This window comes from Ruditapes philippinarum, unplaced genomic scaffold (assembly GCF_026571515.1).
Source record: "Ruditapes philippinarum isolate M1 unplaced genomic scaffold, ASM2657151v2 ctg1358_1_1_1_1, whole genome shotgun sequence".
Lineage (NCBI taxonomy): Eukaryota > Metazoa > Mollusca > Bivalvia > Venerida > Veneridae > Ruditapes > Ruditapes philippinarum.
The window spans coordinates 90116-103726 of record NW_026864503.1 but is presented as its reverse complement, the minus strand read 5'-3'; the positions used below and the strand labels follow the sequence as shown (position 1 = coordinate 103726).

At 32.6% G+C, this 13611-nt stretch overlaps 1 protein-coding gene across 1 annotated transcript; it reads right to left on the bottom strand.

Moving 5' to 3' along the window:
* Positions 1 to 2407: 2407 nt before the first annotated feature.
* Positions 2408 to 13397, bottom strand: LOC132725818 (uncharacterized). Its single transcript, XM_060711005.1, has 3 exons — positions 13185 to 13397; positions 8406 to 9229; positions 2408 to 7862 (listed from the first exon to the last, which is right to left on the bottom strand). Exons 1-3 carry the CDS (start codon positions 13382 to 13384, stop codon positions 3040 to 3042), a joined length of 5847 nt encoding a protein of 1948 aa, XP_060566988.1. The 5' UTR covers positions 13385 to 13397; the 3' UTR covers positions 2408 to 3039.
* Positions 13398 to 13611: the final 214 nt, after the last annotated feature.

The following is a 13611-nucleotide window of genomic DNA, read 5'->3' as shown; positions in this document are numbered from 1 at the left end:
AAATTCAATACAACTTCATACAGTTGTCAAGGACATTAAAAGGAAGTGCAGTGCACAAGAGCAATAACTCCATTTTGACAAAATACAGAGTTACTGCCCTTTGATACTTTTTCTTGTCAGGAGCATAACTTAAAACGTACTGGTTGGAATTCAAAACAACTTCATACAATGGTCAAGCACAATAAGAGGAAGTGCAGTGCACAATAACTATAACTCTATCTTCTGTATTTATAGAGTTATTACCCTTTGTTCCTTTTCTTTGTCTTTCTGGACTTATTACAGACTAATTCAATTAAACTTCATCAATGGCCAACCACATTGAAAGGAAATGCAACATTGAAAGGAAATGCAACACATAAGAACCACAACTATCTTTAATTGCCCACAACCATAACTCTATATTTCAATTCGTTTACAAGGTATTCTGTTACTAGTAACATCCTCATTTCCGAAGCAGTCTTGTGGGGGTATTAATCACATTTAGTGATAGTTCTAGTTTTCAATTACATTTTGAACAAGTTCAAAAGTTTCCTGCAGAGGACATTATTTTTAAACTTTTAGAAAAACAGATCCTGTTGGGATTTATGGCAATCAGCTTTACTTCAATTTAATTCTTTTCTAGAAATATAATGGTTTGTTGTATCCTTTATTCTTTCTATTCGAACCTTTTCTAGATTTGCGGTTCCAGTATCTCTACTTGAATACTTTATTATTGTCCTAAAGATATGTTGCAAGCGGGATTCAAAACCTCTGGTCCCCTTTCTAAATTCAATTTTATTTAGTTTCGCCCATTGCTGTCTCTTTTAGGACACACGCATCTTTTACTTTGGGACCATACGCAGTTTTTCATGGAATGGCGCGAGCGTGTCACATTGAAGGTTCCATGATAAACCGCCGTATGAACACATCTTCGGATGTTTCTTAATTCAAATTCAACATCTTCAAGTTTAAATGTTGAATTCTGCTTCAACCGGTGCCAGATGATGTGGACGGTACTTTCCAGTTCCGTCCATGAACAGGCTCAATCCAACAGAGCCTGCAACATTTTGGGCATTCTTGAGGAATTCTGTTTTTCGCTTTTTTTTTTAAATCAAAAGTTTCTTCTAAGATATATAAACTAGTTGTAACATATGAAAAACTTCATACACTAGTTTGATTTTGATACAAATAAAATTTTGTTTGACAGTAGTTTCTTATTTGCATTAAAATATCAGTCATTTATATTTTGCCTATCTTTGCTAGTTACTTAATGGAGAAAAAATTGCTCACAACCACGTTACAAATGTGGCAAAAAATGGAACTCGAAACATTGAGTCTAGCTGCATAATTATGCGTCGAAATAAGCGAACTTATACAATAGTATAACGTAGTGTCAGTTAATCCATATCCAAATACACGACATTAATCCGTTTGGTCTACTTTTATATTTCGACACAATATTTTGTTATGTTTTAAAGATAAAAATTTGTATACATTTTTATATGTTTTTATAAGTGTTTCATTAAAATTACTTACTCAAAATTAATTTCATTCCTGCGGCTGGAGTCCTCAGGTAATAAAGCAAGCATCGCGCTGTCTGTTGAATTTTAGAAAATTGCTGGAATAAATGATTCACGAAGACTCATGATTTTCAACAAAATTCATAAAAATAGCAAGGATTAAACTACCTGCATCCTGTTACTCGAAAAAGGATAAAAAAATATGAATGATCATATTGCAGGCGATAATTCAATGCATCCATTTTTATTATAGACATTTCTGCTAAAGGTTTTTTATTTGAAATGTGGTACCTTGTGTCAATGCACATTAAAATTCGCTGGAAAATGATATTCTTAGACTTAATTAACAATTAATTATCATTAGAATAGTAAGCTGCTGTAAAAGTCAAGAAATTTAACTAGTATAGTTACTATCTAGAGATTGAGGGTATCGCTTAAGATGGTTCTAGGGGTGTGGGGGATTTTGCACCTGTTATTTCCTTAACGTACAGACTCATTAAAACCTAGTCGGCAATTTTTACGATTTTTGCTTCGATTAAAGTTTCCGATGGATCACTCTTTCTCCAGATTTTTCTATGGTTTGGAAAATTATAAGTTATGTGAATAAGTTTATTCACTGCAAAACCACTTTTGATGTAATGTGAAATGATTTAAAGACACATTATATCTCTTATATCTCAGATCTGTCTTAATAAAGGGCAAGAATGAGTTTTATAACGTTAAAATATTGGTTTTTGAGCATGTTAGATACTTATCAGTCAGTCGGTCAAGACGGTAACATTGAATGTGAAATTAAAGTAGCGAAATGTTAACAAAGTAGTGTTTTGACTTTCATCTATTCTTTGTATTTTTGTTGTTGTTTTTTTTCCTTGCAAAGGAACAGTAAAAACCTATACATTCACTCTTTTTCAATTATTTATTTACAATATAACAAGTTCATACATAACAATTCAATGAATCCAATAGTACACGTAATACAAAATAAAATATAATACTGTGATAATGTTCTATAAATACATTTCATTTTCATATTATACAATTGTTTGTTATATATACTAAAGAGTTTAAATTTAAATTCAATCAATCAATCAATCAATTAATCAATCAATCAATCAATCAATCAATCATTGCGGTTCATGATCATAATACCATACAAATAAAACATGTACATCAGAGGCGAAATAATTTCAATAGTGTATGTACATCACCATGGATGCATCGATCAAGATAAAATGACATGAAGTGAACAATTAAATTTGAAAAAAAAATCCTGAAAAGAAGAAAACGGCTATGATACAACTACATGTATACAACAACTCTGATAAAATATCATAAAGTAAATATTTACAAATTAACAACATTGTCACTTATTTCATGCACAGAATATCGATTATCTTAAAATAATAATGTTGCAGAACAAAGTGCGTTGACATAGATATATTAAGATCAATAAGAAAATAATTACTGCTTAAAACGACCCAAAAGGCACTAAATTTTGTCCTGTTTTAACTGATTAGTGTATATAATCATATTGATATATCTATCCTAAATCTTTAAAAGGTTCTTTCAATAGGAAATTTTTAATAACATCAACTTCATTCTTAGACTGGTCAAGCAACTTTCTTACACTGAATATGTCTACAACAATATGAGGTTTCAAATATTTATAAGCGATTGTTGACTTTACTATGTTTAGATATCTATGCCTATGTAAAGAAGTGTAATTCATGGCAACAAGTGGTTGAAGTTTTGATAACCCACTAAATTTTTCGTGAACATTGAATTTAAGCGCTGTCCTTCTAAATTGCATAAACTCGTATGATTCTGGCAGTCGAATTTTAAATGTTTTTCCGTACTGTAAAAAAAAAGATATAGCTACACTTTTATACAATCGTTGTAGTTTAAAGCATAACTGCCTTGCTGAAACTACCAATTGATAGGTTATCACTCCCTCCAAAATGAAACTAGATGTGTTTTCACAATCATTGAATATTCTAGTTTTCATCTTTGTAAATAAATTATTTACTTGATAGCATTTAGCAAGAAATGGTTTCAAAAGTTTTTTAGTAACGTGACATCCGTTTATATGTTGAAAAGATATGAAATCTATTATTGTAGTTTGAAACATTTTGTGTTGTTGCATAAGTGCAACTACTCGCGAATTACATGAAATCGATTCATTGTTCAAATATAATAATTCGAAAAGATTTATGAAAGATACAATATCCGGTATATCTGACGATAACAACTTACCTAAGACCTTATCACAAATGTGGGAATAATTTGGGACACCCATTAGTGATAAATCCTTAAAAAAATTGTGAACCAAAACTGAATCTTTCAATAAATGCCTGGTAGAATAGTGTGGACAGACCAACGAATTTGAGAAAGGAAATAACCGTTCGGAAATATTTGTTTGTGTAAACATGGTCAACATAGACCAAATTAACCATTCTTCTGCTTGGACAATTGGAAGCGTTAAACCGTAATGATCACCAACCAAAGACACAATGTCTTCTTGTTGAAAGAGTTTTGCAAAATACAAGGGAGTAAATCGGTCACTATTTTGACAAGTCAATATTTCCTTCCCAAACATTTCTGCAACAGCTGCTATAGTTAGAGACATTCCATTTATTGCAAACAAATGCACAAGAGATAATTCCATTGTTTTATTATCACAAAAAAAGTTATAATTAAACGATCTCTTTTTCAAATTAAACAATTCTAGAAGAAACTTATCTGAACATTTTTCCTGCGATTGCTCGGACGGTTGCTCATTACATTTGATATAATTTCGTTGGTCGCTTTTTAAACGAGCTTGCATAGTCATCAAGAAAACGTCTTTTAAAGATACGTATTTATTTGTTATGGTTATATTTTCTCTCATGAGGATTCTGGCCGATTGAAAATTACCACCGATTAAAGAATAGTGAAATATGTTAAATCCATTTACATCGGGACATTTAAACGCATTAGATTTTTTATTTTCTTTGAAAATCATGTAAAGGAAATTATGATAGTCGACATCATGTAAACGTAAATTAAAAACTGAAACGTGATAATCGTGTGTAAGTAATACAAAGTGCAAAGGTGATAAGGATAGTGGTTGGTTACATGAAATAAATGCTAACGGTTTATGGCGAGCAACGACAAAATGCATATAAGCTGTAAGAGGATTGACGTGACTTTCAACTAGCAGACGTTGTAATCTTTTCAATTTTACATTTTTATGATATACCAATACAGTAGTCAGAAGATACGGACTTTTCTCCATTATAAACTTCAAATTTGGCTCAACGAAGAGATGGTATTGTTCGGCAGAGAATATCGATATAACATATTGCATTGTAAGCTCCCATGATGACATAATGTTTGGGAAGTCATTCGCTTTGATATTTGCGGAACTTAAGTATATGTCAGAAAACATAGCATGTTTTGGTAACACTATGACGAAATTCTTTCTTTCGTACTTCTTCAGAGCAAAGTCAAATGGATTAGTTCTTTCGTTATCTATATCTGTTAACATTGAGTAAAAGATTGTCTTCTGATATTGAAGCAAGTATAAAACTACATGGTAATGCCCGTTTTTCATACTGTAGTGTAATATGTTTCTACCAAAACTGTCACGTGTCGAAAGAGAATGGTTTGATATCTCCAGCAAATAGCGGAGAGTATGTAATGATTGCTTATGCGATTCCATTTCCGGACTGCTAACAACACCATCAAACTCTTTTAAGACTAAATAATGCATTATCCCACGTCCGTTGTAGTCTTTTATGTCCGGAACTGGCTTCTCAAAAGAATCAGTTAGTAAAAACATGATTAAATATTGGTCAGAAATGGCAGATGTGTGAAAAGCAGTTGAGCCATTTAAAGTCAATATATCTAGCAATGAAAAATGTTTACTTTTTGATAAAAGTGTTACTTTTTCAAACAAATAAATAAAAAGAAAATTTCGGTTAGCAACAGCGTAATGAATTGGATAATTTCCAAAGCTATCAGAGTGGTTCCAGTTCACATCGAGCCTATTCCTAATAACATGAGAATAAATTTGGTCATCTGGAGCATATAAAGCTACAACATGTGATACTGATCCATTTTCAGGACATTTGTCTGATAAGAAAGTATCTATTAAAGCATGCATTGGCTCCTCTGTTTTTAGTTTTAGATGGTTTGGAATTTTTCCACATTTGTCTGATGCTATTTCTTTGTTTAATAGTGGGTAAAGTTCGGTACGGTTAAAGCGAACACTTGTTAGTGCCGCGGTATATCCAAATGCATCATAACATTTGCGTGCTTTATAAAAAGTATTTAGTAAATATATAGCTACATCCATTGAACCAGTTTTGATTGCTGTTATGAGTGGATTATGTTTAAAAATAATCCACCAAACATCTAATGGGACGATAAGGTGTAAATTTAAAGAATCGTTCGGAAAAGTAGCAAAACCATGCTCAATTAAATGGAAATGATCAAACTTGGTTACGTTTTGGAAAGCTTCAATGGACATCTGGTCGGAAATACAGTCAAACGTAAATCCATTTGACACAAGCCATGCTGCAATATGTTTATGATTTCGTTTAGACGCATAATACATACATTCATAGAAGAATGTTTTGGTATGAAGGGATGTCATTTCTTTGACCACATTTAAATGTCCATTCTCACATGCAACGTGACCAGCATTCAACCCCAAAGTATTTCTTACATAAACCAAAGAATGGTTAAATGCTAAAATATACTTTACGGTTGAATGATGTCCATGTTGTGATGCAATATGCAATAAACTATATCCTGAATAATAATACAATTTTATCATTTCTAACTTGTTGAATACCTCATAAGAATTTATCAACATTTGACCTTTAACAATAAAATTAAGATTTGCACCTTTGTTGTGTAAAAGATTTATCTGGTCAGTATGTCCTTTCGCTGCTGCCACAAATGACGGTGTAACATTTCCTTCGTTAAAAGCATTTACATCAGGGAAATGATTTGTCAATAACTCTAGTGCCTCAACACATGGCGTTTTCCAAATCAACTTATGCAAAATAGGCTCCTTTTGTACCTCGTTACTTATCAAAAAGGTTGATGAGAGAAACATTTTTCTTAAAGAAATATCAGCAGAGTTTGCAACATGAATTGCCAAATCAACAATATTCTTCGTATAATTGTCAGCTATTTTACTAAACAAATATTTAGATATAAGAGTATGGCCATTCTTAAGTGAAATTTGATAATTTTCATTACGTTTATCAATAAGCCAAAAATATAAAGCTTGGTGAGATATGCCAACATCTTCACCTTCTCTTAGGAAGAAGCTTAAGGACTTAAAATACAGGTCAAACTCGTCTTTTGTCAATGAAATGTTTGAAGATTTTAGAATGGCAAAAATTTCTGATTTTGAAACAGGATTCAACGTGGAACAAATAATCTCAAATATTAATTTTGGAATCCTAAAAGATGTACCACCAAACTGTCTACCAAAATTGATGTCATAAACATCGCCTAGATCTGTAGGAAAGTCAGGGACGGTTTCATTGTCTTTGTTATCGATAACCCATTTTAATGCTTGGATGATATATACAAAATTTCCTTCACTTTTATAAACAAGATTGTTTATCATATCTCTGTGAGTATGTTTTGGAAATGATTTTTCAATAAAAGTCTTTATGTCCTCTATATTTCTTGGGTCATTTGAGTACAGATAATCAAGCTTCATTTTTTTTAGCATTGTTAGTTGTGAGACATGTCTGGAAGTAATAAGAAACTTGAGCCATTTTGGAAGCTGTCTAATTCTGTCTGACAAAAGGTTTAAAACTGGATTATTTCCAGATCGCCCACACTCGTCAATGGCATCTACAACTATAACCCATGGTGAATCTGAGACACTAGTTAACTGTTTTAATGGTATAGTTACGCCTTGGTCAAAGCAAGCTTCGGGTTCTTTGTTACAACTATCTCTGTTAAACAAAATGTGACTCTCGGGAAACATTGATACTATGTTACCATATTCTGCACTTTTTTTTGCGAAGAAACCAACAAGTCTGCGTATTAATCGCTCTAACAAATGAGTGCTTTGTACATCAAATTTGCATACATGAAAAGCAACAATGTGTTTATTAATATCATTGGCAAACTTCATCGGTCCCGGACATAATAGTTTTGAAACAAATGCAGATTTACCGTAACCCATTTCGGCAACAAGTACAATACCATGGTTTTTACTGTTGGAATTGAACAGATCGTATTGTAAACTTTCCATTAGCCATTGGCGACCAACAAGTGTCTTATGCTCATTCAAATACCCCAGGAGTGGAAGATCTTGAGGAAACGGTACACTGTATTGTTCAGACATGCATGCTGTAAAACAAGATCGCAGAAAATGATTATATGGCTATCAAAGCATTGAAGTGTAAAATCTGTATGAAATTATAAATAATAAAAACGTATGTTAAAATGAAAAGAAAAATAACAGTCATTTACATTGCTATGCAAATCACATATATTCAGACTCATTGGCTAAAATGTGACAAAATATAAATTTTTGTAAGACAGAGGATTAGTCTGATTATTGCTAGTTAAGTTGTATTTTCTGATAGACATCGTTCATATACGCGAAACGCTGTAATATGTGAGAATAATCAAACAAAGAAGTATATTTGACATTTTAGACCTAAACGTGAGCCACAATAATGGTTCTACAAATTTGCTTTAAACAAACCGTGCATATAATATAAAGATGAAAAAACCAAACTAGACAAATTAAACAAATTAGATTGGCCTATCAATAAATGTATGACAAGGAATGTTCTAAAGAAAACGAGAAAATGCCCAAAGTATTCAAGCAATGTATAGATGTATACAAAATATAACCATTATTCATATCGTTAATATATAACATACCTCGATCATCATGATATTTGTCCTTTTCTGTTTCGTACACAAAATGTTTGAAAACAAACATCCATAGCGTAGAAAAAAAGACTATTAATAGAAAAACTGAGATAACTAATATTATCTGTGTTTTTGGGATGCATCTATTTGCCCATGAAAACAATTTCAAGAAAATTGAATCATTGTCTTTAAATAACTTATTAAAATCTCTCCTGAATAATGTTAAATCTGTCTGAATATTTTCAACTTCTCTTCGTAAATTCTCTTGCCCTTCAATTAAGAAGTCCTGGCCGTTCTGAATGTCTCCTAGGATGTGATGCTGCTGTTTTATATCTGTTGCAATGTCTTCAAGTTTATTCAATTTGAACCCATGTTGCTCAATTAAGTCTTGAACTGCAACCATCCATTTTTCAATCTGGTATCCCTGCTCAATATCAAAAAGATGGTTGAGGCATTCCTGTACATCAATATGGCTTTGCACATGTTGTTCTTTTAACAGATCCTTTAAAACATCAAACACTTTGCCTTTTTCGGAATCAGTTGCTTTCAGTGATGTGTTGTGGGCAAAATACTGATTTCTGAACTTTCGGATATTCTTTATTATGAACGGTTTTATTATATACTGGTTTAAACAATTTTCCCAAATAAAACATGCAGTGGACACGTCCTTTATGTCCTTGTCATCGGTTTGCCATGAGGCTGGAAGATAAACTTCAATAATATTTGAATAAGAGCGAGGCCATTCCCACGAATGAGTTAGCTCCCAAGGTACATTTCGTGATTTCCTAGTTTTAAGTAGATGATTTCGCCAGCCATTGCATGTTCTGCACCATCTGAAAGATGTAAATATTATGAAATGTAAGTCAGATGCACAGAAATAAAGTGCTATTATATTTTGTATTGATGTATATTTAACGATATAGAAACAATGCAAAGGTCTTCATCATACTTTAGTGTTGTTGTTTATTATGTCCTAAACTATACATGTATGACTTATAACTCTTGTTCGGTAATAAATGTTTTATTTTGGTTTAAGCAAAGCGATTTAGAAAAAAGGTTATTGTATGGTTATAACGTTTACATTTTATGTGAACAATATTTATGTTGTTTGAAATGTAAATACATGTTTTCATGTGGTTCGAGGATTACTCCTTTGTGTTGTATAATCAAGATGGTTCAGAAATATAATTCCTTTTTACTTCACTTAAGTCTATCTGTCATGCACATTGTTCTTGATTTTTGCATTTATAATTTTGCAGCAGGTAGTCACTGTTAAAAAAGTGTTGAATCGAATAGATGGTAATATATGTGGTTTGATACATTGACTGTTCACTCCACAAATGTGTAAACAAAGAATGAAAACATAAAATTACATAAGAATTGCAAACTCACACTCTCTTGCACCGGCTTAAGCGGTATTTAAATGGAGTCCACTGAGGGTTTTTGACATGACGGGACTATAAATGTTTTTTCCAGATAAATGTACCGTTTGATGTAGGTCTAGATCAGTAACTTATGTGCAAAGATAAATCGAGCAAAGAAAAGCATACAAAATACGATTTTCAATTTATTATAAAGTATATTTCTTAATTATCTTTGCATATATTTCTGTTTAAAGTCCCCCAGCTCATTTATGTAAGAAGTTCAAATGTTATGTTTTTAGGCTTTTAAACCTCAGTGGAGTTCTTTTAACGTTACTGAAGGGCCAGAAAAGTATAACAGCTCTAAGGTACGAATCCATGTTTTACAGCCGCTATTCTGAAGTATAAGGAAGATTCCCTGGAATGGATGATAAAAACATTATGATATTTAATGCAGGCTTGGTTTGATTGAATCTGGTGATATGAGATAAGGTAAATATGTAGCATCTCTTAAGCTCCAAAGCAGCAGCTTAATCGGTATTCGATTTTCAAATGGGCTGGAATAAATGATCCCGAAGAACATGAAAAACAACACTTAGGTGAAATATTGTGCAACATCTTCTAGCATTTGCTTAAGCGGTACTGAATCATCTATACTAAATGTGCAGGAATGTAAGTCATCATCACATTATGTTTAAGCTTTTGCTTTTTAATATCATCATTAAGTTGATGTATATCACGTTATTGTCATGTTTTAATATAACTGGGTGTTATTATTGCTAAAGGGACTCCACTAAGGTTTTTGACATGAGGGGACTGGAAATAATTTTTCGATGTTAATGTTCAATTTGATATTGGTCTTGACTCATGCGAGAATTCTCATCATCAGATCACTCCGTTTTTTTTTCAAATATTCCTTTAAAAATGGAGTCATTTTTTTATCTTCCTCCGTAAATTAACTATTTTTTTACATTTATTTTTACATGAATTATATAAACTACATGTAAGTTTTGTGTCCGGTCTGAATCTCTCGAACCGGTGGAAGGAAATTGAAACTACTTAGGAGAAGTGTTAACCATAGTGAGGGGATGTGCAGATTGCAGGGGTTGCGTTCATTGAACAACGCCATCCTTGTTGATCTTGTTTTTCTTGTTTTTCATTTTTTACCCTCCTCAGGTCAGGGCCACACTTGGTCATAATGTATTTATTTCAAATGTTTGTGACCTCAAGCGACAATAGGAAATTAAATTTATTATGCAGAAATACAGAGATGTACAGAGCGCATGTATGGGCTTCCTCAGGTCAAGGTCAATGTCACAATATTACAAAGGGAGATTAATTTGTATGACTTTTATTAATATGTTTTATCCCAATAAATCGTTCTCTCCAAAAATCTATTACTTTTTAAGTTATTCTTTTTTTACCAAACTAATTTTCTGTATATAGATTAAAATTATTCAGGAGATCATGGGTTTATATGATTTAATCTTAGTCTTATTGATTAAACTGGTAAAAAATTAAAATATGCAAATTTACTAAGTAACAAGACACTTGTGGCTGAAGAGTTGTCTTTAATGGTTAAGAGCCACCGTTTATCCCTGCATGATCGTAAAACGAGACTTGTACTGTTTTTAATGCTACAGAGAAATCATTTGTTCTCAAATATCATACATCACAACTGCAGGTGTCAAGTGCTGTGTGGCAACTGTAGAAATTGCCCCGTACTTCACTTCAGTGTTGTTATATGTTTCTGGTTAATTGAGTCCAGCACTTTTAAGTGTTGAGTATTGAGTACCGCTTAATCAGGTGCTAGGGGGCGTGAGGGATGTTGCACGTTTTCATTTACCCCATGTACAGACTCAATCAAACCGAATCTGTAATATTCATTTAATTTTGCTGTTTATATTGCTTCCGAGGGATCACTTTGTTTCTCGAAATTCTGATAACTGAAGTTTAATGGTCGGAACCCGCAGGTACTGATTATCCCGCCAGAAGTCATTTAAACATTTTTCTATCTTAAGCTCTGGCTCTGTTTAGCAGACCGAAACCATTTGAGCAATGTTTGAGGGGACCATCTCCATTGGTGCAGGGGTTTATGAAGAAGAGATATTATTTAAGTAAAAACATATTATAGATGGTCGACAGACGCCCGGACGACGAACGAACACAGTGGTACCACAATAGCTCTTTGTGAGCACGTTATTGTGCGGAAGTGAGCTAAAACACATCTAAGACTTATTTGTGAAAATACTTTGCCCAGAGTTTAGATATTTGGCATGTAAAATCACTTTGTGGATTACAAACTAACTGGTATAAAATAGTGAAGCTTGGATCAATATTGACCTTGTCCTGGGGTCACTTATATAATATAGTGTTGTAAAGGAAACTAATGTTACAAGTCTTAGTTTGATAAACTACAATGTTAAGAGCTAATTATAAGTTTTAAGCATGTAGCATTGGCTTGTGAACTTCTGCAAAACTCTATTAATCATGTCCTAATTTCAATATTGGCCCGCCCGGGTCACTTTTTATAAATAAAAAAACTTTTATAGGAAAATGCATTTAAGTCTTGAGCATTTAATTCAAAATTCACCATTTTTGTGTTTAAATGTTGAAACTTGCTTAAGCCGGTGCTAGGGAGCGTGGACGGTAACTTGCACTTTTCAGTACCGTCCAAGAACAGGCTCAATCAAACCGAGCCTGCAACATTATACAATTTTGCCGTGTTGGACTTTCTTTAGGGATTCTGTTTTTCCCTATTTTATTATGTGAAAGCACAGAGCTTAGATATTTGGCATGTTGCATCTTTCTGTATATTTCTGCAAAATACAAAAGTACTTCCGAGTCACTTGCCTTATGTAGACTGGCACGTCTTATTGTGGATAAATACTTTGACTCTATATTTAGCATAAAGCATTGCCTAGTAAACCTCTATGAACAATTTATGAATTATGCACTAGAAAAAAAATGTCTGTACCTTGGAGGTCGTCATGTATAAGGATAATTAGAATGAATAAAAAAAAGTTTCTATTGTGTCTCTATTTTAATTTAACGACTCAAACAAATTTACATCTAGGAGTATATTGCCCCAGATATGTTTTTTCGTATATATAAAAGCAGCAGTACTACATATCAAAGTACTCTTGCATTTCATTTGTTACGCATTATGCACACATACTTTAGTAAACATCTTATGCAGCGATCGATTACATTCAGCTCGTACAGTTAAGAAAGTTTAAACAAATTTAAACTTCGATCCACTTTCAAAAGATATATGTATTTTGTGTTTCTTTATCAGAAAAAAATACTTCCCTAAAGATGATATTAAAATCCCATAATCTAGACGGAGGATTGTGCAATATTATTATTAAGATTACATCTCAACGCCATTACACTAAAAGTTTATAAACAGATTCATTCTACTTACTTTCCATACTGACATTTATACTTTCTGCTGCAGTTCTGTCTGCATGGAGGATAACCCGCCAATGTCTTGTAAATGTTTTGATACGTCCTATCCAGTCCCTCTTTTGTGTAACTCTCCAATTTTTCACCAACATATGCAAAACCTCGATAAATGGAAACAAAGTTTTGATGTTCTTTATCTGTCCTTAGTTCCGCGTCCATTTTTGCTTGAAATCGAAACTTCAACGTCGAACATACTAGTATAGTATAAAACCTCGTATTCATATTGTCGTTATGCAACCGTTTTATAGATTTGTAATGCATTTAGTTAATAAGTGTAAGTGTTGTTTTTAACAATGTTACTATTCTATTGATAACAGGTATACGTACGCCGTTTCCAACAGAATTGCTGTTGGGTTAACCCTTAAGCGACGTGAATTGGTGTCTGC

Bases quoted from the DNA above. Each gene is read 5' to 3' on its own strand.
- LOC132725818 (XM_060711005.1), bottom strand. From the start codon at position 13,384: ATGGACGCGGAACTAAGGACAGATAAAGAACATCAAAACTTTGTTTCC. The intron at 9,230-13,184 runs GTAAGTAGAATG...TACATCTTTCAG, and splicing joins TATAAATGTCAGTATGGAAA to ATGGTGCAGAACATGCAATG. The intron at 7,863-8,405 runs GTATGTTATATA...CTTGTTTTACAG, and splicing joins CAAATATCATGATGATCGAG to CATGCATGTCTGAACAATAC.